This window comes from Tupaia chinensis, unplaced genomic scaffold (assembly GCF_000334495.1).
Source record: "Tupaia chinensis unplaced genomic scaffold, TupChi_1.0 Scaffold000291_1, whole genome shotgun sequence".
Lineage (NCBI taxonomy): Eukaryota > Metazoa > Chordata > Mammalia > Scandentia > Tupaiidae > Tupaia > Tupaia belangeri.
The window spans coordinates 4,547,498-4,574,770 of record NW_006159776.1 but is presented as its reverse complement, the minus strand read 5'-3'; the positions used below and the strand labels follow the sequence as shown (position 1 = coordinate 4,574,770).

General features: G+C 42.3%; 2 protein-coding genes across 4 annotated transcripts in view; one reads left to right on the top strand and one right to left on the bottom strand.

Annotated features, from left to right (window-relative positions):
• The window catches only part of ELP1 (elongator acetyltransferase complex subunit 1), a 74,237-nt gene extending 50,595 nt beyond the window's left edge, over window positions 1-23,642 (top strand). For all 3 annotated transcript variants that reach the window (XM_006150612.3, XM_014588647.2, XM_027772677.1), the window contains 10 exons: window positions 1,667-1,868; window positions 4,097-4,158; window positions 8,577-8,639; window positions 9,952-10,012; window positions 12,822-12,935; window positions 13,414-13,525; window positions 15,261-15,388; window positions 15,848-16,002; window positions 19,041-19,116; window positions 23,060-23,642. In XM_006150612.3, the coding sequence (XP_006150674.1) occupies window positions 1,667-1,868; window positions 4,097-4,158; window positions 8,577-8,639; window positions 9,952-10,012; window positions 12,822-12,935; window positions 13,414-13,525; window positions 15,261-15,388; window positions 15,848-16,002; window positions 19,041-19,116; window positions 23,060-23,127 (1,041 nt within the window). In that variant the 3' untranslated portion in view covers window positions 23,128-23,642. The remainder of the gene's footprint in view (window positions 1-1,666; window positions 1,869-4,096; window positions 4,159-8,576; window positions 8,640-9,951; window positions 10,013-12,821; window positions 12,936-13,413; window positions 13,526-15,260; window positions 15,389-15,847; window positions 16,003-19,040; window positions 19,117-23,059) is intronic.
• A 742-nt stretch (window positions 23,643-24,384) lies between these two features.
• On the bottom strand, window positions 24,385-25,915 carry ACTL7A (actin like 7A). Its single transcript, XM_006150610.2, has one exon. It carries the CDS (start codon window positions 25,844-25,846, stop codon window positions 24,524-24,526), a length of 1,323 nt encoding a protein of 440 aa, XP_006150672.1. The 5' UTR covers window positions 25,847-25,915; the 3' UTR covers window positions 24,385-24,523.
• Between the last annotated feature and the right edge of the window lie 1,358 nt (window positions 25,916-27,273).

The window sequence follows — 27,273 nt, the reverse complement described above, 5'->3', positions numbered from 1 at the left end:
GGCCTGGGAACCAGCAGTTAGCGTAATGGCTATGTCGTTGGACTCCCACGTAGTCGACCGCGGTTCGTGTCCCGGACCCGGTGGCTTAAAACTCACGCCGGGAGTGTGTGCGTGCGTGCCCAAGATCCCGAGAGGAGAATGGAGGAGAAGGGATTGCGGCGTGACCATCCCCCTGGGGGGTGATTTCTCGCTTTCTGTCTCTATGTCTCTCTCTGTCTGTCTGGCGAGCGAACGCACCCTACAGTGAAAATCTCTCCAAAAAAAAAAATGAATTGGCCTCATTTTGAACTTTTATTTGGGAGAATGGCCTTGGCCTGCTCTGAAGAAATTGATCAGGCCAGAAGCCTAGTAATTGTGCCCAGTTTTTTACCCAGAGTACCTCAGCGGCTGCACTTGGGGTTCTCTGCTTCCATTCTGTACCTCTGGGCCAGCCTCACTGCCGCATGCATCCTAAAAAGTCCAGATCTTTCTGATACGTTTCAGGCTAAATGGATAAAGTTTTGCTTTGTGTATTTATTTAAACAAATATCTATTTAACTTTTTTTATATGCGAGTTTGCTTATTAGCTGAATGTATTATATGATCTTCATAATTAAACGCAATCTATAGATGAGGAAACAGATGAGCCTAAGGATCTAGAACCCAGGCCGTCTGGCCAGCAAGCCCGGTGCCTTTCCCCGCCCATGCTGCACCACCGTTTTCGCTTTGTCTGCAGATTCCATACATGTCTCTCTGATCTATCCCCTGCCAGCTTCTTTAGTACCAGCTTCTGTCACTGCCCACCCCCAGATCCTTACCATAGTGCCACAAGCGTTACGCTGTGCGACACCCCTGCTGGCTCTAGGCCCCCTTCCTTTAGTCCCATTTGTCCCTCACAGCCTTCGAGTCTCCTGCCAGAAAGCCATTGCTGGACTTGGTGCCAAACGCTGGGCTCCCGCAGCACCCTGTTCTTACCGTGGAGCTTGCTTTCATCCTACTGCCAGTTTACTTCTTTGTCCTCCCCATCAGGCTCAGGGCAGTGGTTCAGTGTTGTATGCTTCTTTGTGTCACTGCCTGACACCAAACCTGGGATTTGGCCAATGGCTACCCCTTTCTAAATGTTTTCTAGATGTTCCTCTCTCCCATGCTTCCTGTAGCAGTCACGCCAGCCCTGTTGTTATTCCTCAGACCGCAGTACACATTTCTGTGAATGGCTATAGTACCTTCTGTGCACTGTGCCTGGATCCCATCCCCTAACTCCTCACACAGCTAGAACCTCACATCACAGCCTCTGAGAGCCCTGCCATCACTCTCTGCCCCTTTATCCCCCTGCCATCAGGGTGTACACTGTGTTGTGTTGATAAGTCCTATCTCTCTTGCTATAAGAACAGTTCTTGGTGACAGTTCTTATTTGGTTTTTGCTTGTTTGGTTTCATTTTTTGCATTGATATATTCTTCTCACTGCCCATAATAGTACATATGTAGGTCCTCAATAATTACTTGTTAGATGACATATCCTTAGTAAGATTTTGAACAGAAAAAAATGATTTAACTAGCTGATCGATCATAGGATTTTCTCAAGTGGTTCTATAGAATTTCAAGTACAGTCACTAAGGCAGCATCCATTGCAGCTGTGAAGAAATGATTATCTTATTCCTCATCAACCCTGAGTTTCCTGTTGTTTCAGGATATCGGCATTGCTTATGGTGAACATCTGATGCAGGAACACTTATATGAGCCAGCGGGGCTGGTGTTCGCCCGCTGTGGTGCCCATGAGAAAGCTCTCTCTGCCTTCCTGACTTGTGGCAGCTGGCAGCAAGCCCTCTGCATGGCAGCCCAGCTCAGCTTGACCAGAGACCAGCTGGCTGGCCTCAGCAGAACTCTGGCAGGTAAGTGTTGCTGTTTGTCTGCTCCAAAGGGTTTTTTGTTTGTTTTGTTTTATAATTTTGCAAACAAATTTAGGGCAACATATCTTCTTTTTTTCTTTTTTGGAGAGGTTTTTGCCATAGGGCATGTGCGCTCACCACACAGACAGAGAGAGACAGAGAGACAGAAAGCGAGAAGTCACCCCCCAGGGGGGATGGCCACGCCGCAATCCCTTCTCCTCCATTCTCCTCTCAGGATCTTGGGCACGCTCGCACCTGCACCCGGCGTGAGTTTTAAGCCACCGGGTCCGGGACACGAACCGTGGTCAATTACGTGGGAGTCCAGCAACATAGCCATTATGCTAACTGCTGGCCCGGGCAGCATATCTTGAGACAATCTCACACTAACAAAATTAATGTAGAATGGTATTGTGTTTAAGGTAGATGGATCTCATATGGCTGATTGTTCCATCCCATTCTTTCAAACTTACATCATGGGGTCACACTTACTGCAGTGTAGCTGGGAGCCGTGTGCCTGGTACGAAGGTAAAGATGAATTTGATATTTTGGGGCCATTTTGGTATAAAAAAGAGATCATTGGAAACAGTAATAGCAGTTGCCAGGAATGAGGTTGAAGAAAAGGCCAAATATGTAAGCATCCTGGAAGCAAAGGTAGTTTTCTGCTTCATGGTTCGATTTCTTAGTGCGGAGGAAAGAATAAGGATACCTGGGAGGAGTGATGAGCAGGGATCTGGCCCTCTGAGCAGCGCTAGTAGTAAAGGAATGACTAGTATGTTTTTCCCCAGCATTATAAAAGTCTTTGCAACATTGTTGTCTCAAAAATTAAAAACACAGTACTGAAAAAATTCCAAATTATATTCCTTTAACTTTATGTGTATATCTTTTTTTCATTATACATGGTACTGCTTTTTCCTTGGGATTATAAAAATGTGTATTGTTTTCTTTTTCTTATAATTTAGACCTATAGGTTCTCCTATAATCCCTGTAAGTTTCCACACTAAACTCTTTATAGACGTTGGAATTTCTTTTTTTATTTTCTCCAAATATTTTTTATTTTATTTTATTTATTATTATTATTATTCATTTTGACTAGAGAGAGAGAGAAAGCGAGCAAGCCACCAGGTCCAGGACTTGAACTGTACTCGGCCATGTGGGAGTCCAGCACCTTAACTATATACCACCTGCCGACCCCATGTTGGGAATTTCTTTCTTCAGGTCTGATTTATTCCAGCCCAACTGTTACTTCTGCCTTAGAAACACACATTATTGGTTGGGGCCGGCAGGTGGCGCAGTGTTTATGGGTGCTGGACTTCCACGTGGCCAACCAGGGTTTGAGTCCTAGACCTCACAGTTTGTTTTCTCACATTCTCTCTCTCTCTCTCTCTCGGTCCCTCTCTGGTCAAATTAAAACAAACAAATAAATAGAGTTAAATAAAATAATTCTTTTTAAAAAGAACCACATTATTGGTCATTTTTATCTTTTAGCTCTGTCTTGGTGTCTGTTGTCTTCTATTTTTTTTTTTTTTTACCACTCTTACCTTGTTATTTCCCTTGTCTAATCATGGAATGAACCTAGTTTTCTGAAGTTTAGCAAAAAAACAATGGGAAGGGCAGTGATCAGAGATTTTTGAGACCTGTTATGTAGTGGAGTCGTTCATGTACACATTTAACTTAATTTACACAAACTAGCAAAAAAAAAAAGAAGCTATTTATATAGTAGTTAAAAGTGATTCAGCCTATTTTTTTGGTGGTAATATGCCCTGGAATGTGCATGAGATAAGAGACACAATTCTGCCAGCCCCTTAGGAAGCCTCAAGTTCTGTGTCCCTATCAGATAGTATGATTTATCTCAGCTGGTTAAGAGTGATTCCAGGATCTCAGACATTGCATGACCCTAATATAAACCAACTACCTCCATCTAGTGCTCAATCAAAGAAACTGCGATCTCTTCCTGTTAGAGGAAGGAGAGAATCAGTGGGAGGCACTAGGCCCGTGTCCTGTGTTTGTGCTTTGGAAGCATGTTTCAAGGCAGTTTGACTACTGATTTTCAAATCCTGTGCTAAATTTATATTCCAATGGCTATTTAGAATAGGACTCCACAGTATATATACCTGTTCCACTCACAGGAATTTTCAGAGTACATAGTTTGATACATAATGACTACTTACTAAGGAAGCACTTCAGCTGGAACTTCTATTGTCAAATGCCTATCACTGTCTTTGTCTTTTTAGGAAAGCTGGTTGAGCAGAGGAAGCACAGTGATGCGGCCGTAGTTTTGGAGCAGTACGCCCAGGTAAACTTAGTTCCTCCCTTCCAAAGCCCCCAGTCAACAAGGAAGGACTTTCCAGTTGTACCTTCCTGATCCACTGAGCAAAGAACTGTGTTTGCCCTGAATGTCTTCCATCTTGATGGCGTGACTTGGACATATAAATTCTAAATAATTAAGCTTTGTGTGGTAGAATATTCTAAGAGCTTTCACATGTACCAGTAGATTGGATTAGTAGTTTGGGATTCCTGGCACACAGGTGCACATGCACCCAGTGTATTTTTCAAGCTTTCAGGGCCAGGGCTTGAACCACATGGTCAGCTGTGTGGGATCTGGCTCCCACTAGGCCACAGAGCTGGCCCACAGGGGGTACTTTTTTTTTTTTTAAGTTCTTTCTATAGAGTACATGTGCTCACCAGAAAATAAGAGAGGGGTCGAGAAAGAGAAAGTGGGATGCCCATGCTGGCCATCTCTCTCTTCTCTTCTCAGGATTTTGGGCACGCACACACTCATGCCCAGTGTACTTATCAGGTTGCCAGATCTCAGATTCAGCCACATAGAGGGCCATGTACGATCTACCTGCCTTTGTATGTTAACCTTGCCAGAGTAGAAATAATGAGAAAAAATCATTATGAAATAAAGTTGAGATATCCTTTTGGCTTTTTATTCTTATTCTCTCTGTTGGAAATGTCTCTTTTCCTCCAGGCAGTTCAAAAGGTTCCAGTTTTAACAGATTATAAGTGCCCATATGACTTTTGGTAGAATTAGAGGATTTATTAGGAAAACATTAAAACTGCACTGACACTGGCATATACATAATGTATTATATAATGTTACTGCTTTAAAAATCTTTCAGTGTATCATGTATAATAATAATGCTTGAGAGGTCCAGCCTCGTGGCATAGTCGGTAGCAAACTGAACTGTAGTGCTGGGAGCCACACAACGACCCCAGGTTCACCAGAGGTCCCGACAACTGGGAACACTAGGGAAGGACTCAGGGCTTAATGAGACCCTGTCAGGGGTCATGATGTACACCATTTCTAGTCCCTCAGGCGGGGGACTACTTCCCTGTTTGTAGGCAGTGTTTTCCCAACACCCCCAGCCTCTGAAAACGGATCTGTTTTCTGTCACTAATGTTTTGCCTTATCTGGAATTTCACATAAGTAGAACCACATGGTATCTAGACTTTCTAGTCTGGCTTCTTACACTCACATAATGCTTTTTAGATTCATCCATATTGTAGCTTGGATCAGTAGTTTATTCCTTTGATTGTGAACAGTATTTCACTGGATGGTCAAATTACAATTTTTAGATCCATTTACCAGTTTCATGTACATTTGTGTTGTTTCCAGTTTGAGGTTAATATGAAAAATAAGCTGTGGCTATTCTAGTGCAAGTTTTTGTGGGCACAATTTTTTTTTTTTCATTTCACTCAGATAAATATCCAGGAGTGGAAATGCTAGGTCACATGGTAAGTGGATGTTTATAAGGAGCTGCAAAACTTCTCTTTGGTGGCTGTGTAACCATAATGTCTCTCAAGGGATGAACAGGTAAATAAATTGCAGGATACATACATACATACATATGCATCTGTCCATATACACATATATATGTATCTCACTGTGTGTGTGTGTGTGTATGTGTGTGTGTATACATATCGGTATCTGTGTGTGGGGTGTCTATATATGTGCATACACCACACGTGTGTATACATCACATGCACATAGACACACACTGGAATATTTGTCCATCAAAAGGAGCAAAGAACTGGCACATGCTACAACTCGAATGCACTTCCAAAAACATTATGCTAGTGAAATAAGCCAGACACAAAAGGTCACCTATCGTGTGACTGCTTTTATAAGCTATATCTAGAATAGAGACGAAAAGCAGATTAGGTGTTCCCAGGAGAGGGATGGAGGGAGTAAGAAATGGAGAGTGATTTTTTTTTAATGGATACAAGATATTTCTGTGAGGCGATGAAAAAATTTTGAAAGCAAAGCGTAACAGTGAGAGAGAGTACACTAAATATCACTAATTGTAATTGTACTACTTTTAAATAGTTACTGTATGTTGTATGAATCTCATCTTAATAAAATACAACATGCACACTCACTGCAGGTCGAACAAAACACATTGGTGCTGTGTCCCTTTGGACCTCTTGTTAGGACTGTTAGTGAGGCATATACAAAATGTCCCATTGTGGTTTAGGAAAAAAATGTTTTTATTCTGTTTAGTTAGAAATAATGAATTTAATGGGCCACCCCTGTAGTCTAGTGATTAAGGGAGTGGGATTTCACATGGCCAACTGCAGTTCAAATCCTAGCCCCAATGGCTTGAAAAACACTCCAGGCACATGTGCGTGTACACCCAAAATCCTGACCGGCTGAAGAAATGGAGTAGAAAGGATTGCTGTGTTATCACGCCCCACTGGGGTGCTTTCTCCTTCTCTGTCTCTCTCTGTCTCTGGTGAGTGTAAACACCTTCTGGCAATAAAAGAAAATATAACTGAAATAGTGTGGACAAGTTGTAAATTGTTTAAAATGCTGAAAGCAGATACAAAAAAATTAAAACGCCTTATTATAACACACTGCAATAACTATTATCACCTCATTATACTTTGCTGAGTTTTCTCTGGAAACATGTCTATGTGTACGCATGTTTATTTTTAACCACACTAGCATTATCCTCCATGCATGGGTTTTAAATTTGCTGTGTTTTGATCTCCGTCTTTTCATGTGAACACATATTAATTGTATCTAATATATAAATTCCCCATGATTAATAAGATATAAGGCCCTGATTGCATTTTGTGTCTCATGTCCTTTAAATCTCTTTTAATCCAAGTACCTGTCCTCCCTCCCCAAAGACAGTGGCAATTTGAGGAAACGTAGCTGACTGTCTCACTTAGTTCGCCTTTAAAATTTTACTTTCTCTCAGGCCAGCAGGTGGTGTAGAGGTTAAGGCACTGGACCCCACATGACTGGCTATGTGATTCAAGTCATGTACTTAGTAGCTTGAAAAATCATGCTGGGCACGTGTGCACTCATGACCATAATCCCAAGAGGAGACTAGAAGAGAAGGGATTGTGTTGATGCCACCCCCCTGAGGAGTGATTTCTCACTTTCCCTATCTTTCTCTGGTGAGTGCACATACCTTATAGCAAAAACTAAAATAATAATAATTTTTTCTGTCTTAATAGAGTGCATATATGTGCATAGGAGAGTGGGAGAGAGAAAGGGAAGTGCACTCCCCGGGGTCAGGTTGTGATCTCCCTTGTCCAGTTCTCCAGCTCGTTGGGTCTCGAGCACTTGTGTGCATGCCCAGCGTATTTCAGGTGGACCAGCATGGGGATTTCAACCTGAGTTTCCATGTGGGATCTGGCTTCTCTTCAGTAACTATTACTGCTGTGCTATGAAGCTGGTCCTTAGTTTTCTGTAGGTTTGAAGTTGTGTTTTTTGCTTTTTGTTTTTTAAATAAGTTGGAGAAGAACATTAACAAGCATTTTTAAAAGTTTAGAAGGGATCTGCTCTATGGCACAGCAATAATCTGCTTAAGAAGCCAGATTCCACCTGGTGTCCACAGTTTGAATCTCTAACTTGGTCAGTCTGAAACATGCCAGGTAGATGCACAAGTACCCAAGATCTGATGGGGTAGACTAAGGGGATTATGGTATGCCTAGACTCTGTGGAGAATGTTCCTCCCTTCCTTGGTACCTCCCCCACACACACATACATGTACACGTACCTGTACTCTATCATGAATAAAGAAAAAAGTTTAGAAGATTACTCTTCTAGCTTACCATTTTTTTTCAGTGTGGTCTTATTACCAATTCTGGCACCCAACTAAACCTGTTGATGAAGCTGAGGAAAGGGACATTTCTATATTTTTCTTTTTCCTTTCTTTTCTTTTTTTTCGGGGGGAGGGGGTTTTGTTTTAATTACTGGAGGATGTCTGGGCTTACTAGACAGAAAGAAAACATTCCCCAGTGGAAGGTGCTATAATCCTTTTTGCTCCATTTCTCCATCCCATCATGATCCTTGTGTACACACAAGTACCCCACCCTGCATGTTTTCCATGCCACAAGGACTAGGCTTTGAACTGCAATGAGCCATGTGGGATTGGCCTTCAGTGCACAAAGCTTAACCACTGGCTGCAATGCCAGGAAAGGGCATTTCTAACAGACCTTTCTGGTAGGTTTGATATCTAGTATAGGAAGTGGACATTGGTGCTTTCTCGTTTCCAGAATACATACCCTTCCCTTACCTTTGCATCAGTATTTATGGTGCACAGACTCCAGAGTAGGCATGATGGTAAGAACTGGGACTATGAGGGATCCGGCTGGCTAGGGAGGTGGAGGCAGCTCTGCGGGCAGTGTGGTTGTGGTGGCTGCTCACGTACTTGCTCCGTTCAGCTATTGTTTTCCTTTCTGTTTGTTTGCCAGGATTATGAAGAAGCTGTGATTTTGCTGTTAGAAGGAGCTGCTTGGGAAGAAGCTCTGAGGCTGGTAAGAGAATTTTTTTTTGGTTACAATTTTAATTTACATATAATAGTTATATGTATTTATGGGATATAGTGTGTGTATTCAAATTATGTATCCATGCATTTTGATCAAATCAGGCAGTAAACACATCCTCCACCTCAAGCACTCATCCTCAACCCCATATTGTATACATTCGAAATCCACTCTTCTGTCTTGAAGTATACACTGAGTTGCTGTCTCCTTTCTTACTGTGCTATGGCACTCCAGGACTCACTCCATCCATCTGCTTACACTGTCTCCAGTGGCCATGTTTTCCCTGCCCCCCACGCTATCTTCAGTATCTACTGCTCCATGCCCTACTTTTGTGGCTGAATTTTTTAGCTTCCCCTAGTAAAGTGAGACTACATAGTAATTGTTCTGCAGTGCCTGACTTCCTTCACTTAGCATTATTTCCTCCAGATTCGTTCATACTGCCTCAGATGATCGGATTTCACTCTCTTCTATGGCTGGATATAGTCCATTGTGTATATACATACCACACCTTCTTTATCCCTTTACCTGTTGTTGAGCATTGGGGTTGTTCCATACCTTAGTTACTGTGAATAGTATTGCAGTGAGCATGGCATGCATGTATCTTTTTGTCATACTGATTTCCTTTCCTTTGGGTATTTACACGGTAGTGGGGTTACTGGATCTTTTTTTTTTTTTTTTGGAGAGGTTTTTGCTATAGGGCGCGTGCACTCACCAGACAGACACAGAGAGACAGAGAGACAGAAAGCGAGAAATCACCCCCCAGGGGGGATGGCCATGCTGCAATCTTTTCTCCTCCATTCTCCTCTTGGGATCTTGGGCACACACGCACACGCACCCGGCGTGAGTTTTAAGCCACTGGGTTCGGGACACGAACCGTAGTCAACTACATGGGAGTCCAGCGACACAGCCATTACGCTAACTGCTGGTCCCTCATTTTTAAAACCTTGCCTATGTTTGGTGCTAAGCAGAGAGGGAACAAGGGACAACAGGTCAGCTGGAATCTCTGTCTTCTGAGGTGAGTGAAATGAAGTAGAAATAGTCTAGGTTCCTTGTCTAAAGGGTAAGCAGTGTTTTTAAGGCCATTTGAAAAAAGTTATCACTGATGATATTTGGAATTAGTCCTCTAGATGCGAAATATTACTGTTTTATTGAAATGAGTTGAATTGCGTTAGCTGCCTTGTAGGAGACCTGCTCCTCAGGTAAATGTCTGATCATCTCTGAAAGCAGCTTCTCCACAGGTCTCTTAGTTCTGCAGTGACTAGAAGATTTTTGGTCTAATAATTATTATATTTTTTTCTTCTAGATCTACAAATACAACAGACTGGATATTATAGAAACCAATGTAAAGCCTTCCATTTTAGAAGGTGAGAGTTACATTTTAGATAGAATTTCTCATCTGGATGTTACAGAGATGGGGAGGAGAGTAAGATGGGATGGTATTCCCTCTGTTACTGTATCTTTTAATAATATGTTATATAGACTAAGTAAAAATTGTCCATGGGGGAGCAGCAGGTGGCATGGTGGTTAAGGCACTGGACACTCCCACATGGCCGACCATGGTTCAAGTCCTGGATCTGGTGGCTTGCTTTCTCACTTTCCCTCTCTCTTTCTCATCCAATTAAAATAAATGAATGAATAAATAAAGTTGAATAATTTAAAAAAATTGTCCATTGGGTGTAATATTTAATTCTGACAGAGGTTTTTAATATGCAGACTGTTAAGTAGTGACATGTAAAATGTATAAATATTAGAAATGTGTGATAAAATACAATCAGGAACCTTTGTATTGGGGAAATAATTGGTAAACTTGAGTATAAACTATATGTTAGATAATGGTATTGGGTCAATGGTAAATTTTCTGCATTTAATAGTTCCTTTGTGGTTACATAAGTAAGATAATATCTATTATTCTTAAGACATAAATACTGAATTTTTAGGGTTGAAAGATCATATCTATAACTTATTCTCAAAAGGCTCCACAAAAATAATTTTGTGTGTGTGTATACAGAGAAGCAAGATGCAAAAAATAAGGCAATTTAACAGTTGGTAAATCTAGGTGAAGAGTATATTTGTGGTCATTGAACTTATAACTTTTATGTAGATTTGAAATTTTTCAAAATAAAAATTTTAAAAATTAAAAGAATCATTCAAATAAAGTTTATTATTCTTAGAGAATAGATGAGTAGTACCAGTTTAGAATACTCTGGTGCTCATTGCAACGCCTTAAAAGCAAAATGGAAAACGACATCATTTTGACTTCAGAACTCTTAGGGAGTCAGGATTGATTTTAAGCTCTGCTTTTTTTTTTTTTCCTTTTTTTTTTGAGGGAGGTTTTTGCTATAGGGTACATGTGTTCACCAGAAAGACAGATAGAGACAGAGAGCGAGAAATCATCCCCTGAGGGGATGGCCACACAATCCCTTCTCTCTGGATCTTGGGTATGCACGCATATGCTCCTGGTGTGAGTTTAAGCCACCGGGTCTGGGACTCAAACTGCGGTCGACTACATGGGAGTCCAGCGACATAGCCATTACACCAACTGCTGGTCCCAAGCTCTGCATTTTTTAAAAAGAATTATTTTATTAAACATTATTTATTATAATTATTTTCCAGTTTGATCGAGAGAGACAGAGAAAGAAAGAGAGGGAAAGCGAGAAAGCAAGCTGCCAGGTCCAGGACTTGAACGGCAGTCAGCCATGTTGGAGTCTAGTGCCTTTGACCACCACGCCACCTGCCAGCCTCAAGCTGCATTTTTAAGTAAGTCTACTCTGTAAGTAGTGTCTGGCCTTTCTGATGTTTACATTTATTCATATTGTTATCTTGCCTATTTCCCGTCTCCCCATCCCAATTAAAACTGTTGGGAGTGGGATTAGCAGATAGCATAATGTTTACATCTCAGAACTCCCACGTAGTGGTCCACAGTTCGAGTTCCAGACCTGGTGGCTTGAAACTCACACAGGGTGCATGAACAAGTGTCCCCAAAATCCTTAGAAGAGAATGGAGGAGAAAGGATTGTGGCATGGCCATCCCTGAGAAAGGAGATGATTTCTCTCTTTCTGTCTCTGTCTCTCTGTCTCTCCAGTAAGTGCACATACCCTATAGCAGAAACTTCTGTCAAAAACAACAACAAACGTTAACATACTATCTGTGTCATTCACTTCAAGTACCTTAACTGGATAACACCAAAAACGTCCTTCCTGGCCCCATAACAGGTCATTTAGCCAGCTCCTACCTGAATTTTTTCCACTAAAAGAACCTAGAAAAATGCTGATAATTTGACCAGCTGGTGGCATGGTGGTTATGGTGGCTGGATCCCAAATGACCATCTGCACGGCTCCAGTCCTGGCTTGAAAAACATGTCAGGCACACATGTGTGTGCCCCAAATCCCCAAAGTAAGAAATGGAGAAGGAATTGTGGTGTGACCATCTCCCATGGGAGGTGCTTTCTCACTTTCTAGTTCTTCCTTTCTGGTGAGCAGATGTGCCCTCTAAATTAAAAGGAAAAAAAAATTGCTAATAATTTGTTTACAATGTCCTAATAACTATTAATAAAATAAAATATATCTGTGAGTACTAGCATTTGCTTTTTTTTCTCATTTGGATGTTGCAGAGATGGGAGGAGAGTAAGATGGGACAGTATTCCCTCTATTATTGTATCTTTTAATAATACATTGTATAGACTAAGTAAAAATTGTCCTTGGGGCAGCAGGTGGCATGGCGGTTAAGGTGCTGGACACTCCCACATGGCCAACCATTTGCTACTTTTCGATTGGACAGTAATTCTCAGAAATAGTTGCATACGTTTATTCCCATCCCTGAGCATTTTAATGAATTTAGAAGTAGTGTTCTTCCTATTTAGGTTAACAGCTCCCCCTGCATTCCTTTTATGTGCCAGTCTTTCTCTTCAGTTAGCTACCAGGTCTTTGTTGATGTGGTTCTATGAGTTTGGTGATACAGAGTATTTTGGAATGATGATGATGAACTTAGATCCAAAATGTCAATTGTATTATTAGGTTCATTAATGCTCATTAAGGAAGACATCTAGTTTGAAATACTTGGTGACCTCTTTTTTTCTGTTATTGAATTCTAATCCTCCTTCACTTTTCTTCCTACCCACCAAGATTTTTCTCTTTGCTTAAACATCTCAAATTATTTACCTTTTCACATCCTCAGCCCAGAAAAATTATATGGCATTTCTGGATTCTCAGGCAGCCACGTTTAGTCGCCATAAACAACGTTTACTGGTGGTTCGAGAGCTTAAGGAGCAAGCACAACAGGCGAATCTGGGTGAGTGTCTGCATGGAGACCATTAATGCGCTCGTGGGTGGGAGCTGGAGGGGTAGGACAGGTGAGGGTGCTGCGTGGTGGCAGTACCACATGTTGTCTGTGCTGCTTGGTATTCCTTCTGGATTTGATTACTGTGTCTTGGAGAAGCCTACCACCTCTGTGAACCCCTTAGGGACTATGCGTGTTGGGAAAAGGCTTGGGGACAGGGTCAAGCATGAATGGGAAAGGCCCTCCCAAACATCCCCACCCACTCCAACCCAGCCAGAGCAGCTGACTGCTACTGCCTTGTGCAAAATGTATTTTCTCATTTCAGAGGAAGTAAACTATAACCAATATTATCTCACTCATTTTAGGTCAACTTATAATTTTCATTCATCCTTTGATAAGTCCTAGTTGACTCTTAGTCTATGTATCTCACTAACGGTAAACTCACCCCAGCCAGGAATGTTTTCATCTGCATCTGGTTCTTCTTTTCTAGATGATGAGGTGCCCCATGCTCAAGAGTCAGACCTCTTTTCGGAAACGAGCAGTGTTGTGAGTGGCAGTGAGATGAGTGGCAGATATTCCCACAGTAACTCCAGGATCTCAGCGTATGTACCGTGCTTACTCAGCACATCGACTGTCCCCCGGGATTATGAAGTTGGTTGTCTACAAGGCAGTGAAATGGGAGCAGGGAGGATATTTTTTAAGGCTATGTGGAAGTTGTACAAGGGTTTTCCTAGCATACCTAAGAGATTATAGACTCGGCATTGAAGTGTTTTCTTCTGCGTCTTCCTGGCCTGTGAGTTTGCCCATTGCCCACGAGGTACTTCCACTGGACACTCAATTTCTGTAGCATCCGATTTTATTCAAATATTTTAGATCAATAAAATGTATAGGCACTGAAAAAATTAGATGACTAGGAAGAAAAAGATTTCCGATTTCCTCAGTTCAAAATCAAGGTTGGGAGAGGTCATAAATATAAAATAAATCCTTATACTTTTACCCACTGTAGTGATTTGCCAGAGTATTTATTGATTACTCATGTTTTAAGTACAGTGGCTATTAACAATTACTCGGTGTGAGTTTTAAGCCACCGGGTCCAGGACACGAACCGTGGTCGACTACGTGGGAGTCCACTGACATAGCCATTACGCTAACTGCTGGTTCCCCAGAGTATTTATTGATTACTCACATTTTAAGTACAGTGGCTATTAACAATTACCGTAAGGAGATTTGCATTCTAAGAGCTTACAGTCTTGCTTGGGAGATATAAAACTATGCAAGAATATATATTTAAACTGGAGTATGTTTTAGGATTTAGGAGTGGAGGGCTGTGAAGTTGTATCAGAAACTGTAAAAACGGCAGCTGGAGCTGAGCTTTGAAGAGTCAAGGAGAGAAAGTCCCAGGCAAAACAAATGACACGATTAAAGACCTCTTAGGCTGGAAAGAATGGGATTCATACTTACTATTTATTCACATTCTGCAGTGTCTCTGTCACACTATTTAAATTTTATTTTGTTAGTATTTTAGTTTTTGATTACAAAATTCAAGTTGATGTTCTTTAATTCATTGTACTAGCATATTATCAGATACAAACTATTAGATTTAACCTCAGTATTTTATTTTTTATTTTACCCTAACCTAACCCTAACCCTAAATCCTAACCCAAACCCTAACCTAATGTAGCCCTAACCCAACCCTAACTCTGACCAACCCAAACCCTAACCCAAACCTAACCCTAACCCCTAATGCTAGCCCCTACCCTAATCCTAACTCTAAACCCTAACCCTAACCTAAACCTAACCTTAAACCTAATCTAACCCGAACCCTAACCCTAAACCATAAACCCTAATCCCTAACCCTAACCTTAACTCTAAAACCCTAACCCTAACTAACCCTAACCCGAACCTGAACCCTAAACCATAAACCCTAACCCTAACTGTAACCCCTAATGCCTAACCCCTAACCATAACATAACCCTGACTCTAACCTAACCCCTAAAGCCTAATGCCTAACCCCTAAACCCTAAACCCTAAACCCTAACCTAACCCTAATCAAGCACTAACCCTAATGTAACCCTAAACCTAAACCCTAAACCCTAACCCTAACCTTACCTCAGTATTTTCAATAAAGCTTTAAGAAAAACATTACTTTTAAGACTTGCCTCTCCTGATTTTCTTTTATTTGAGGCTTTAATACCATGTCACCATTTTCTGCCCAAATACTGATCCCATCTATAGACTTTCTGATTTCTCAGCAAGTTAGTGATCAACAGGTAATGCTCATTTCAGTCTATTCACACACAGAGCACCCTTTTTAAATGTCTGTCTGACTTCTAACAGGAGATCATCTAAGAATCGCCGCAAAGCAGAGAGGAAGAAGCACAGCCTCAAGGAAGGGAGTCCGCTGGAGGACCTGGCTCTCTTGGAGGCACTGAGTGAAGTGGTACAGAGCACCGAGAAATTGAAAGGTACCCTCTCAATACCGATGGTGATTCTTGACCACAGAAAGTAGTAAATGGGCAGCATAGGCAGGCAGCGTCAGATAATTAAGGTACAACTTTGTATATTTAAGGAAAGATGAGAACTTTTAGCAGGAAGGGTCATTTCAGTGCACGTTCCTGAAACAGCTCCCTGTCAACTGATACAGAGGATCCTTCCTGGTTGGCACCACTTGACTGCACTGAGAGAGATTAGCACTGCAGCCAGGATAAAGACTTGGACAGGCTTCAGCCTGGTCCTCAGTCTGTCTGTTTTTCTTTTTGTCGTAGATCTGTAGGATTACTCTAGCATTTGGGGAAATAGAAGGAAATAGGGGAGAAAGCAGCTGTGATGTTAGGGAGTTTTTTTGCTTGAGAAAGAAGCTACAGTATAATTCTAGCAACAGAGCTGAAAAGACTGCTTACCACTCTCCAATTTCTCCTCTCTAGATGAAGTGTACCATATTTTAAAAGTGCTCTTCCTCTTTGAGTTTGATGAGCAAGGAAGGGAATTACAGAAGGCCTTTGAAAATACTTTGCAGCTGATGGAAAGGTCACTTCCAGAGATCTGGACTCTTACCTACCAGCAGAATCCAGCCACACCCGTAAGTTTGCTCAAGAGAGTGAGCATTTTCATTGTTTTTACAGCTTATTTCGTTTATATAGTCCCTTTAAAATCTTTTTCACATTAAAAGTCAATGCAAAAGCACTTTCCTATTCTCAAAACGTGTTATTAAATCATCTTTGGTTTGCATTTAAGCTGTTTGTATAATGTTCTCTTTGCCTGTACAGCAACTAGCACACCTTTAGTGTGGGTTAAGTGGGCTATTGTGTTCTCTTTCCAGACAAAGTAGCTATCGGAGTGGTTGGTGTGGGGAGTGACTAAGATCAATCAGCTCACCTCCCAGGTGGGAACAGGTGATGCTCAATCTTTAATGGGATCCCGGACAATTGTTTTCCCTTTCCTTTTATGGAAAATCTGTCTTATCCCTTCTAAACTACTATGCTTTGAGGAGCTTTGCTAATTGTGTTTAACTCAGAATCAGCTTTGTGTCCCATCAAGAATTCTAATGTGTGGGACCAGCAGTTGGTGTAATGGCTATGTCGCTGGACTCTCATGTAGTCAACCATGGTTCAAGTCCTGGACCTGGCGGCTTAAACTCACGCTGGGTGCATGTGCGTGCATGCCTGAGATCCCGAGAAGAAAATGGAGGAGAAGGGATTGCAGTGTGGCCATCCCTCCAGGGGATGATTTCTTACTTTCTGACTCTGTCTCTGTCTCTTCTCTCTTTCTGGCGAGAGCACATGCTCTATAGCAAAAAACATCTCCAAAAAAAAAAGAATTCTAATGTGTTATCATTTGTTCATTGTTGACACACCTGCTTCTCACTCACACCTTGAGTCCGAGTTTCAGTTTAAGGGCCCAGCAGGTGGCATAATGGTTAAGGCACTGGACTTCCACCTGGCCGACTGTGGTTTGTGTCTTGGACCCAAGCGACTTGAAACTCACACAGGGCACGTGTGTGTGGGTGTCCAGAATCCCAAGAGGAAAATAGAGATGGGATTGTGGTGTAGCCATCTGTCCTGGAGAGTGATTTCTTACTTTCTGTCTGTCTCTCCAGAAGTGCACACACCCTATAGCAAAAATCTTGCTAGGAAAAAAAAAAAAAAAAAGAAAGAATTCAATTTGTATTCAGAAAGGCTGGTATATCAGGTAGGGTCCACTAAGGAAATAAAAACCACAGCTATTATTTTATCAGAGAAAATTTCATATGTGCAGTGCAGTGGTTAAATAAGTATCAGAGTACTGAAAAGGCACAGATATACTGAGAAGGAGCACTGAGATACTGTAAGAAGCAGCTTCTCTCCCAGTGGCCAAAGGACCAAAGGGGAAAGTTCGAAATTATTATGATTCAGGATCCTGGATGTGGAACCCTGTACAGCTGGTTCTCAAACTTCCGAGAAGACGGGGCTGGCCAGCTAATCCTGATACTCCTGAGGGGACATGAAGAGGCTGGTCTAGTACAGAAATAACAGACTGGAATGAACGGCCACTACTGAAGGACAAGCAAGCAAACTTCTCCTTCTTCCAGCCTTGCCCCCTCCCCTGGTGTTCCCTGTGGGCAGAGCACAACAGGGAGCCAGCTGACAAAGGAGTATGTTCCTCTAGGCTCCCAGCCCCGATACCAAGTGGTGTGTACAAGGTGTGTCTGGAGTCAAGAGAGAAGGTTAGTAATTAGCTCGCTGGTTAGATGCAGAGGCTTTTCTTAGGTCTCTGTTCCTTAATTATCAATAGAAATGGAGATAATACTTTTCCTGTATGGCTCACTGGAATATTTTGAAGGTTTGATAAGAGGGTGGATGTAAAAGTGCTTTATAAACCATAGAAATAAAAGCAGCGAAGAATCAGGACCTTGCCTTTTTTCTTTTTCTGTCTGTCTTTCTTTTTTTTTTTTTTAAGTTTGTTATAGGGAGTATGCATTCGCCAGAGACAGACAGAAAGTGAAAAAGCACTCTTCAGAGGGGATGTGGCCACAAATCCTTCTCTTGGGATTTTGGGCAAGAACATACATGCACCTGGCTTGTTTTTCAAGCCTCTTGGTCCAGGACTCAGAGAGTCAGCCGTGTGGGATCTGGTGCCTTCACCACACCACCTGCTGGCCCCACGTTAACTTCTTTTTCTTTTTCTTTTTTTATTTTTGGAGAGGTTTTTTGCTATAGGGGCGTGTGCGCTCGCCAGACAGACAGAGAGAGACAGAGAGACAGAAAGCGAGAAATCACCCCCCAGGGGGTATGGTCACGCCGCAATCCCTTCTCCTCCATTCTCCTCTCAGGATCCTGGGCACGCACGCACACGCGCCCGGCATGAGTTTTAAGCCACCAGGTCCGGGACGCGAACCGCGGTCGACTACGTCGGAGTCCAGCGACATAGCCATTACGCTAACTGCTGGTTCCCGCCCCACGTTAACTTCTAAGATACCAGCTTTATGAATCTTCTAAGAAAGATGACAGGAAAATTGTGTTTTTGTTTTGGTTGGTAAGGTGTGTGTACAGGATCCTCTGGGTCACCCGGAAGGGCCTTGAGCCTACAGCATTTCTTCTGAGAGTGAACCACCCGGGGATGCATATAGAGATACATGAGAGCAAACAGAGGGCCTGGTACAGTCCTAGAGGCTTGCTGCAGGCTTGGAATTCCACAAAGTCTCGTGTTTTACCTTGAACACATACACAAAGGTCGCATGCTGCTTCATAATAAGTGTACGTTTATATTTGTTTTAATATAAAAATGTTTGTTATCACAACTCTTTGAGTATGACCAGTTACCTGTATATTCTGTAGACTCTTGGACTAGTCCTTCTCCCCTCAGGGAATGGCGTGCTCTTTTGGCAAAGGCCAGGCATGTTTCATTGTAGAGTTTCTCTACCCCCGCCCCATCATTGCCTCAATGTTCCTACTAGGTAAAAGCAGAGTTAGAAGTCTGAGTTGAAACTGGAGAAACTGGCAAATGAAAACCATATGGGAAAAGAAAATTATGGTGTTTGATCCTACAATAATAAAAAAGACTGGTGGAGACTTGGCTTTTGGTGTTTCGGTCATGGAAATATAAGATAATCTTTGCTGATGCAGTCTATTTTCTACTTAGGTTCTAGGTCCCCATTCTACTGCAAATAGTATCATGGCCTCTTACCAGCAACAGAAGACTTCAGTTCCTGTTCTTGGTTAGTATTGTTTTCCTATGAATTATTACAGTACTAAGCAGAAGGAATATCTGTCCGTAAGCGTTGAGAAGGTCAGCAGTGTAAGGAGATTGGACAGTGATTACGATTTTCCTGAGTTCTAAGACTCCTTCTTTAGTAAGATGGGTTTATGTTTCTAATGGTGGGGGGGTCTGGTGGAAAATATTCAACCTGACACTAAATGTATGATTAAAAAAAGTATGTGTGGTGAAATATACCTGTCCGCGCAGGCGTATGACAGTTACAGTTTCAGTCTAATAATCTGCATTTACATATACATTTGAAAGATTCTTCCGGACTATCATTTTTGTCTATTGGCAGTTATTTGTTGTATCTTGAGGATGTTTTCATAATTCTTCCCGAGCAGCTGGACCTTTTTATCACTTTCAGGATTCACAGTATAATTTGAAGGCAAATTCAAAGCATATCAGCATTTTATCTGTTTTGCCTAAAACGTTTAGTTTGTTTTCATGGGGTAGATGGTTCTCAGATTACATTTCCTTAAAATTTAAAAGTCCTAAATGCTTTCTCTTGAAAGTTGGCTTGAAACATTTCAAAGATCAACTTGGCACCTGAGCATTTGCCTTTCAGGTGGAGCAGTCAAGCACAGCAGCCTCTCGTAGCTCTGAAAAGTCAGTGATGCATTGTAAAATAACTGGCAGCTTTTACTGATGTTCTTTGCATTTTTTAGCATGTGACAGGAAGTGTTTGGAGAATTTTTCATTTAAGTGCTGTACTAGATATAGTTTTGGTAACACCGAAGTGGCCTCTGGGGATTCCATTAAGTTTAACAGCTTATGTTGCTACCAGGTTTGAACAACTACCTTCTATCCCAACTAAACTTAGACATGTAGTCAGTAGCTGCTTTTCCCTAGTTACCCTTCTTCCTGGAGTCTGGCAAGCTGCTTTTGCTATTAATGCTAACCTATATGCTTACTTCTGGGTTGCTAAATCTTATCTTAGACCTGAGGCTGCTTGGTCGTTGTTTTGTTTGCACTGTTGAACAATCCAGTTGTAGGCTGTCCTGTGTTTCTCGCTGTTGGCCTGATGCTGACCTTCAGGTAGGGTCCAGCCCCACCATTCTTTGAGACAATCAAAATAGTTTCCCCACATCAGAGAGCACTTTTGGGGTCAGTCAGGGTAGCACATGCTGCTAAGACCCTGTGCCCTGCAGGCTGGGACCACACAGGAGGCCTGAGTTTGATTGCCAGTTCAACCTAAAGGTTGGGTACATTGTTGGGTACCTGTAATTCCAGTGACACAGGGAGCCTAATGTAAGAAGATTGTGACACAATGAGACCCTGTCTTTAAAACCATTTTCTAGCTGAGCCTTATAGACACAACTGTAGGAGCTAGCAGGTGGGATGGTGGTGAAGGGTGCTGGATTCCCACATGGCCAACCATGATTCGAGTCCTGGACCTGGTGGCTTGCTTTTTTTCACTTTTCTTTTTTCCCTCTCTCTCTATCTATTGTCAAATTAAAAAATAATAACAACAAATGGAATTAAATAAATAAATAAATAAGTCTTTTGGGGGAAAAAAACCACACACACAACTGTAATAATAATTGAAGGGGCCTCATTGAGTAGTATCAGTGTCCTTAACGGTTACAGCTTTATGTAAGAAAAGGGAAGTTCTCATAATTCAAGAATAAGTGTTGATGGGCCAGTCATAAATTTAGTCTAACTCAAATATTCCTCAACTGCCCCTCCCCAGCTAATGATAGTTAAGTATATTCCCATGGGGATCAGTGCCTTAATGGGTCATTTTCTTGCAAAAAACGTAGTGTTTAATAGAATGGATTGAAATATTAATGGAGGGCCAGCCCTGTAGCTCAGAGATAAGTGTCTTAGATCCTGCATGTCTGGAAACAGCTTGAAAGACATGCTGGGTATGTGTGCATGCTTTGCCCAAAATCCTGAGGGGAGAGAGAAAAATGGAGGGAAAGGGACTGTGGTATGACCACGCCCCATCGAGGGGTGCTTTCTCCCTCTCCCCATCTCTCTGTGTCTCTCTAGTGAGCATATGTACCCTCTGGCAATTAAGAAAACAGTAATATTGGAAAACTGCTCAAATCATAGCTGAGTTGGACTAGTTACAATTTACAACAAAATAAGTGCTTCAAATGAGAATGATCTATCAAATATATTCAGAGAGGTCTCAGAGAGATTGAAAAGCTTTCAAAGATTTTTCTTTTTAATTAAAAAATGACTCTCTTTGTATTATGAAATTCAGACATGAAAATGTGAATGTCCTGCTATCATGCCCTCCTGCCATAATGCAGTTTGTCAGAATAATTTTTTTTTTTGAAAAGCCAGTAGTTGGTGTTTATTCTTAGCTAAAAGTTTAGAATCAAATATCCTTGTAATAAGGCCTGATTTTTAAAAGTAAGATAGAATTCTTTATTTTCATTACTTGTTTTTTTTAAAGGTAATGCCTTATTCAAACTTGAATCACTATTTGTGAAATTATGGACCTATTGACAATGAATTTAAGTAGCCTTTTCCCAGTATTGCTATTTTTATAAAACTAAAACCTCCAATGATCTTTCGTCTGTATAGCTTTTTGGGTTTTTTATTGTTAAGAGTTTTGCTATAGAGGGACCAGCAAGTGGTGTTGTGGTTAAGGTGTTGGGCACTCCCACATGGCTGACCATGGTTCGAGTCCCAGACCTGGTGACTTACTTTCTCACTTGCCCTCTCTGTCTCTCTCTGGTCAAATTAAAATAAATGAATAAATAATTAAATAATTATTGTATTTAAAACATTTTGTGCTATAGGGGACGGGCACTCACTGGAGAGACAGAGAGACAGAAAGTGAGAAATCACCTCCCAGGGGGATGGCCATGCTGCAATCCCTTCTCTTCCAATCTCCTTTTGGGATTTTGGGCCTGCATGCACATGTACTCACCGTGAGTATTAAGCTGCCAGGTCTGTGACTCGAACTGCAGTCGACTATGCGGCAGTCCAGTGACATAACCATTACACAATCTGCTGGTCCCTCATCTCTATAGCTTTTTGTTTTGAGGGGTGGGTAGGGAGCAGTAAATTATAAGACTGTGTAATTATAAAACTGATGTGATCACTAGAGAAAATCTGGATTATAAAGTATGTCAAAGAAAAAGAAAATTTCATAATTTCTAGTCATGTGTAAACATGTACCTACATGTGTTTATGATTTTGAGGATTTTTCTCACATTGTTAAATATTCTTTGAAAATAATTTATAATGTCTGTATTGCTGATAGGTATAGGTTTTCACTAGAAGCTTAATTATAAATAATGCCAAGAAAGAGTATCCATATATGTACAAATATTTCCATATCTATGATTTCTAGTGAGATAAGCGATTCTGTAGTTCTAACTAAATAGTGTCTAGGAGTTTTAGTTGACAGTGTCAGAATTTGCCCCCATTTCGTCCCTCCTCCCATTAACTTTTTTTTTTAAAGTAGGGGCATTTTTTACTCATTAGGTGTGTTAGTAGAATTTTTTTTTAATCAGCAAATATCTTCTGACCATTAACTGTACTTGCATGTCATTTTTTTTTACTCTTTCAGAATTCAGCTAAATTTTACATTTTGTGAAATGCACAGCTTAGATAATACAGAGTTTGATGAGTTTTAATAAATGTATGCAGACATGTAACCACCACCACCACCTCAGTTGAAATAGAGAACACTTTCCCACTTTGATTCACTTGCTGAATATACCCAAGTTAAATCGCAGTCCCTCTTCTCAAGGCAGGACCTCAAGACTGTTTGCTCCAGCCATGAGCTTGCAAGGGCAAATAGCTGCTTTAATTCTGGCTCTGATGGTTGTGTTAAATCTGGAAAACCCAGTCATCCAGTTTAGCCTAGAGTTACTACCTCAGCTCCCACTACCAAGAGAGAGTATCTGTCACAGTTTCTTGTCCTTTCTTACTTTTAGATGCTGAACTTTTTATACCACCAAAGATCAACAAAAGAACCCAGTGGAAACTGAGCCTGCTAGAATGACTGACTCCAGTCAGTGGGAGGGCTCCAACAGAAAAGACTGTTCCTGGTTATCCTTTAGCCTCTTGCTCCTTGAGGCCTGATGATTGAGAACTGGCAAGAGTAAGAGAGTGATCTGCCTTAGCATTGCTGAGAGCTCGTGAGTGCCCCAGACCTCAGCAGACACCAAGCAATTCTATTTTTATTTTACTTTGGCTCTACTTCTCAATATTAGAAAAATGAAGCTTTAACCAATATAACATAAATTTTAAAGAATTGTTCTTTAGTAGTGTTCTTCAGCAGCCCATTTATGGTAACGTGAAATTGGGTTTCATTCCCAGCTACAAGTTCTATTCAGAAGGACAAGTCACACAATTGATTCATGCTTAAATTCTTTATCTGTTAATTAGGAATGTTTTATGGCTTCTACCTCAAAAATGTGAAGATAAGTATAATTTTTTAAATAAATTTGCCATAGGGCATGTGTGCTCGCTGGAGAGGACGGTGGGGAGAGGGAGAAAGTAGGAAAGCACTCCTCAGTGGGGATAACCATGCCACATTCCCTTCTCCATTTTTCCTCTCAGGATTTAGGGTACACACACATGCGCGCGCCTGGCGTGTTTTTCAAGCTGGTGGGTCTGAGATTTCTGGCGTGTTTTTCAAGCTGGTGGGTCTGAGACTTAAACCACAGAGTTGGCCACGTGGGATCCAGCCACCTTAACCTCCACACCATCTGATGGCCTCAAGTATAATGTTTTAAAATTATTTTATGATACTGGAATAAGCATTATTTCTCAACAATGTAGCTGTTATTGCCACCAACATTTGGTCAGATGTAATCACGTAAGTGGCGGCTTTTCACCTTAAACTAAAACAGAATAAAAATGAAGTGTATCTTTTCAACTTCTGAGCTTCTGACAGCTGATTTTTGTAGTATCTTACTAGGTCATGTGCTTCCAGTTATATGTACACTACAGCTTTGTGGGAGACTGAACTACTAGAGCCTACTTCCTACTGCTGTTTATTGAGAGGGAGTGTCTCACATGCCCCAGCAGCATTTACTCTATGATCCATCCTCATCACACTGCCTCTTCCGAGCAGATTTTACAAGTAAAGTAGCTCCTACCGTGGGGAATATCAGAATAAGGGAAAAGCATTTAAGCAATCAACGTGTAAGTCATATCTTTTTCGTTCTTCCTCCTACCACTCCTGATTTTGTTGTGGCACACGTGTATTTTAAGACAGATGCCGCATCTGTGAAGTTGTTTTTACTAAGTCTGGAAGTAGAGACACACACCATGGAGGGGAACACAAGGGCTATTTAATGTTACAGGAATGAATGCGGGCTCTGCTCCCTGTGTGGAGGATGGGTGCTCACCAAGCTGATGCTCTCCCACCGCAGTGGCCATGCCTCATTAGTTCAGAAGCACCGTCTGTAGAGGAAGAAAGGCCCGTGTTCCTCATACTCAAAGCGGTGGACCCACAGTGGTTGGAAGCCCTGCAGCGAGGCCAGGATGGAGCCACCAGTCCACACTGCAGTGTCTCTCTCAGGTAGCACGTTTACTTGTGGGGTATCATTGGGACACATGGTGCTCAGCTCCTTCTGTAGACGGTTAGGGAAACCACTGAGCATGGTGCTGCCTCCGCAGAGCAGGATGTTCCCCATGAGGTCACGTTTGAGGGCAATGTCACACTTGTTAAGGCAGGACACCGTCTGGGTGTGGAGGCCTAGCTGCATGGACTTGATCAGAGATGGCTTGAAGAACATCTCTGAGCAGAGGAACCTCTCCTGGGACAGGTGTATCTCCTGCCCATCAGGCAGCATGTACTGGATCGTATGCTCACTGGAAGGGACTTTCTTCTCCTCAATGGGGTCCAGGGCCACAAAGCAGCATTTCTTCTTGATGTCTTCCACAATGGACATCTGGTCGTCAGTGAAGTGTTTCCCTGAATTGTTCATCAGGCTCATCAGGTACGCTGTCAGGTCAGAGCCTGCGTAGTCTAGCCTTCCAGTGATGCTGGGCAAAGGATAACCCTCGTAGATGGGGACCACATAGGACACACCATGGCCAACCTCCACCACTAGGCCAGAGGTCCTTCCATAGGAGTACATGGACAGGCGGGACTGGTAGGCGATGTGCATTGCTGGGGTGTTGAAAGTTTCAAACAGCATTTCAGCGTACTTCTCTCTGTTGGTGTGTGGGCTCAGGGGTGGGTCTGAAACCAAGACTGCATTCTCCTCTGGGGCAATCTTCATCTCTTGACGGAAGAGATACTCCCAGATATCCTGCACTGTATCCCAGTCCACAATGATGCCATGTCGCAGAGGATTGACTAGCTTGAGGCGGATCTCTGGATTGACGAGCTCCTGCCCTACAAATGTTTCTTTGCGATTATCCCCGGTCTTGGCAGTTTCCATGTAGGGCTTGCCCACTGTCGTTGAGATCATGTGGGTGGGCTTTGGCAGGCCAGCAAAGCCACATTTACAGTAGCCAGTGCCAAGATCCACAACCACCGCTTTGCTTACCTCTAGCTTGAGCCTGTCCTTGGCCGCTGTTGATTTAGTAGGTTCTTCTGGTGCTATACTATTTCGTCGGACCCACACTGCCCGCTTCGCGGGGCCATCCTTTAAGAAGGCAGTCTGGAGGACCTGTGTCTGTGAGGAGGTTTGGTCACCCACTTTCTTGGCAGGCCCATCCCCTATGATTGCTGCCTGTGGAGCCCACACGCTCTCAAGAGCCATACTGCTTTCAGAAGTTCCTTAATCCCGCTGACTTCAAGGCCTGAAAGGCCTACCTAAATCAGAGGACAACTTGAGCAGTGACATCATTGATTATGACATAATCCAGTGACCTAGAGCTTTCTAGATACTGGGAACCTTTGTCCCTTATTGGGTCTCTTTCGGGTAGTTTTTGAAATGGTTCTTTTTTTTTTTTTTTTCCTTTTTTTTTTGGAGAGGTTTTTGCTAAAGGGCTCGTGCGCTCGGCAGAAAGACAGGGAGTTAGAAAGCGAGAAATCACCCCCCAGGGGGGATGACCATGCCGCAATCCCTTCTCCTACATTCTCCTCTCGGGATCTTGGGCATGCACGCACATGCATCCTATGCGAGTTTAAGCCACCGGGTCCGGGACTCAAACCGTGGTTGCCTACATGGGAGTCCAGCGACATAGCCATTACGCCAATTGCTGGTCCCAAAATGGTTCTTTTTCTAAATTTTGTAATAAACTTAATTTATTCAGTCAATATTCATCGAGTGCCAGTTGGAAATGCAACAGTAAAGCAAAACACAAAAATTTCTGCCCTTACAAAATTTATTTTCTTCTTAGTGGGAGTTGGGGGAGATAGATAATAACCAAAATAAATATATATTAGAAAGTGTGCAGAGCAAAAGAGAAAAACAAGTCAGCAGAGGAGGATAACAGGGTGGCAGTGCTGGTATGACTTGGGCAGGGGATCCTGAGATGGTGGTATTTGAGCAAGGACTGAAGGAGGTGATGGAGAGAGCCATGTGTGTCAGGAGCAGCAGGTGCAGGGGATGGAGGCAGATGCATGACTGCTGAGTTAGAGCAGGGATCGGCAGACTACAGCCAATTGCAGCCTTTGGCCTGTGACTGGATGTAAACTTCCTGGCTCATGCTCATTGCTTTTGTGTGACTGCTTTTGCAGTACCACAGCAGAGCTGAGTCACCACGAAAGAACATATGGCCCAAAAAGATGAATGAAAGTAAATATGGACTGTCAGAAAAAGTTTGCTGATCCCTGAGTTAGAGGATTGGCAAGAAGACCAGTGTAGCTAGAGGGGAAGGAGCAAGGAACATAAATGAGATGGGAGAGATAAGGGGGCGGGGGAAGGGCTGGCTGTTCATGTCAGTCTCCATAGGCCAGCTGTCAAGGACTTTGGCCCTGATTGGGTGAGGTTAGAAAGCACTAGAGAATTTTGAGCAGAGGGTTGACACCATCTGATTGAAATTTTTTTTTTGAGAGTTTTTTTGTTTGTTTGTTTTGTTTTTGGCTAGTAGGGCGTTTGCACTTGCCAGACAGACAGAGAGAGACAGAGAGACAGTGAGAAAATCACCCCCCGGGGAGGGGGGGTGGCCATGCCGCAATCCCTTCTCCATTCTCCTCTCGGGATCTTGGGCACGCATGCACATGCGCCCAGCGTGAGTTTTA

Coding starts and splice junctions, on each gene's coding strand:
- ACTL7A (XM_006150610.2), bottom strand. CDS start 25,846: ATGGCTCTTGAGAGCGTGTGGGCTCCACAGGCAGCAATCATAGGGGAT.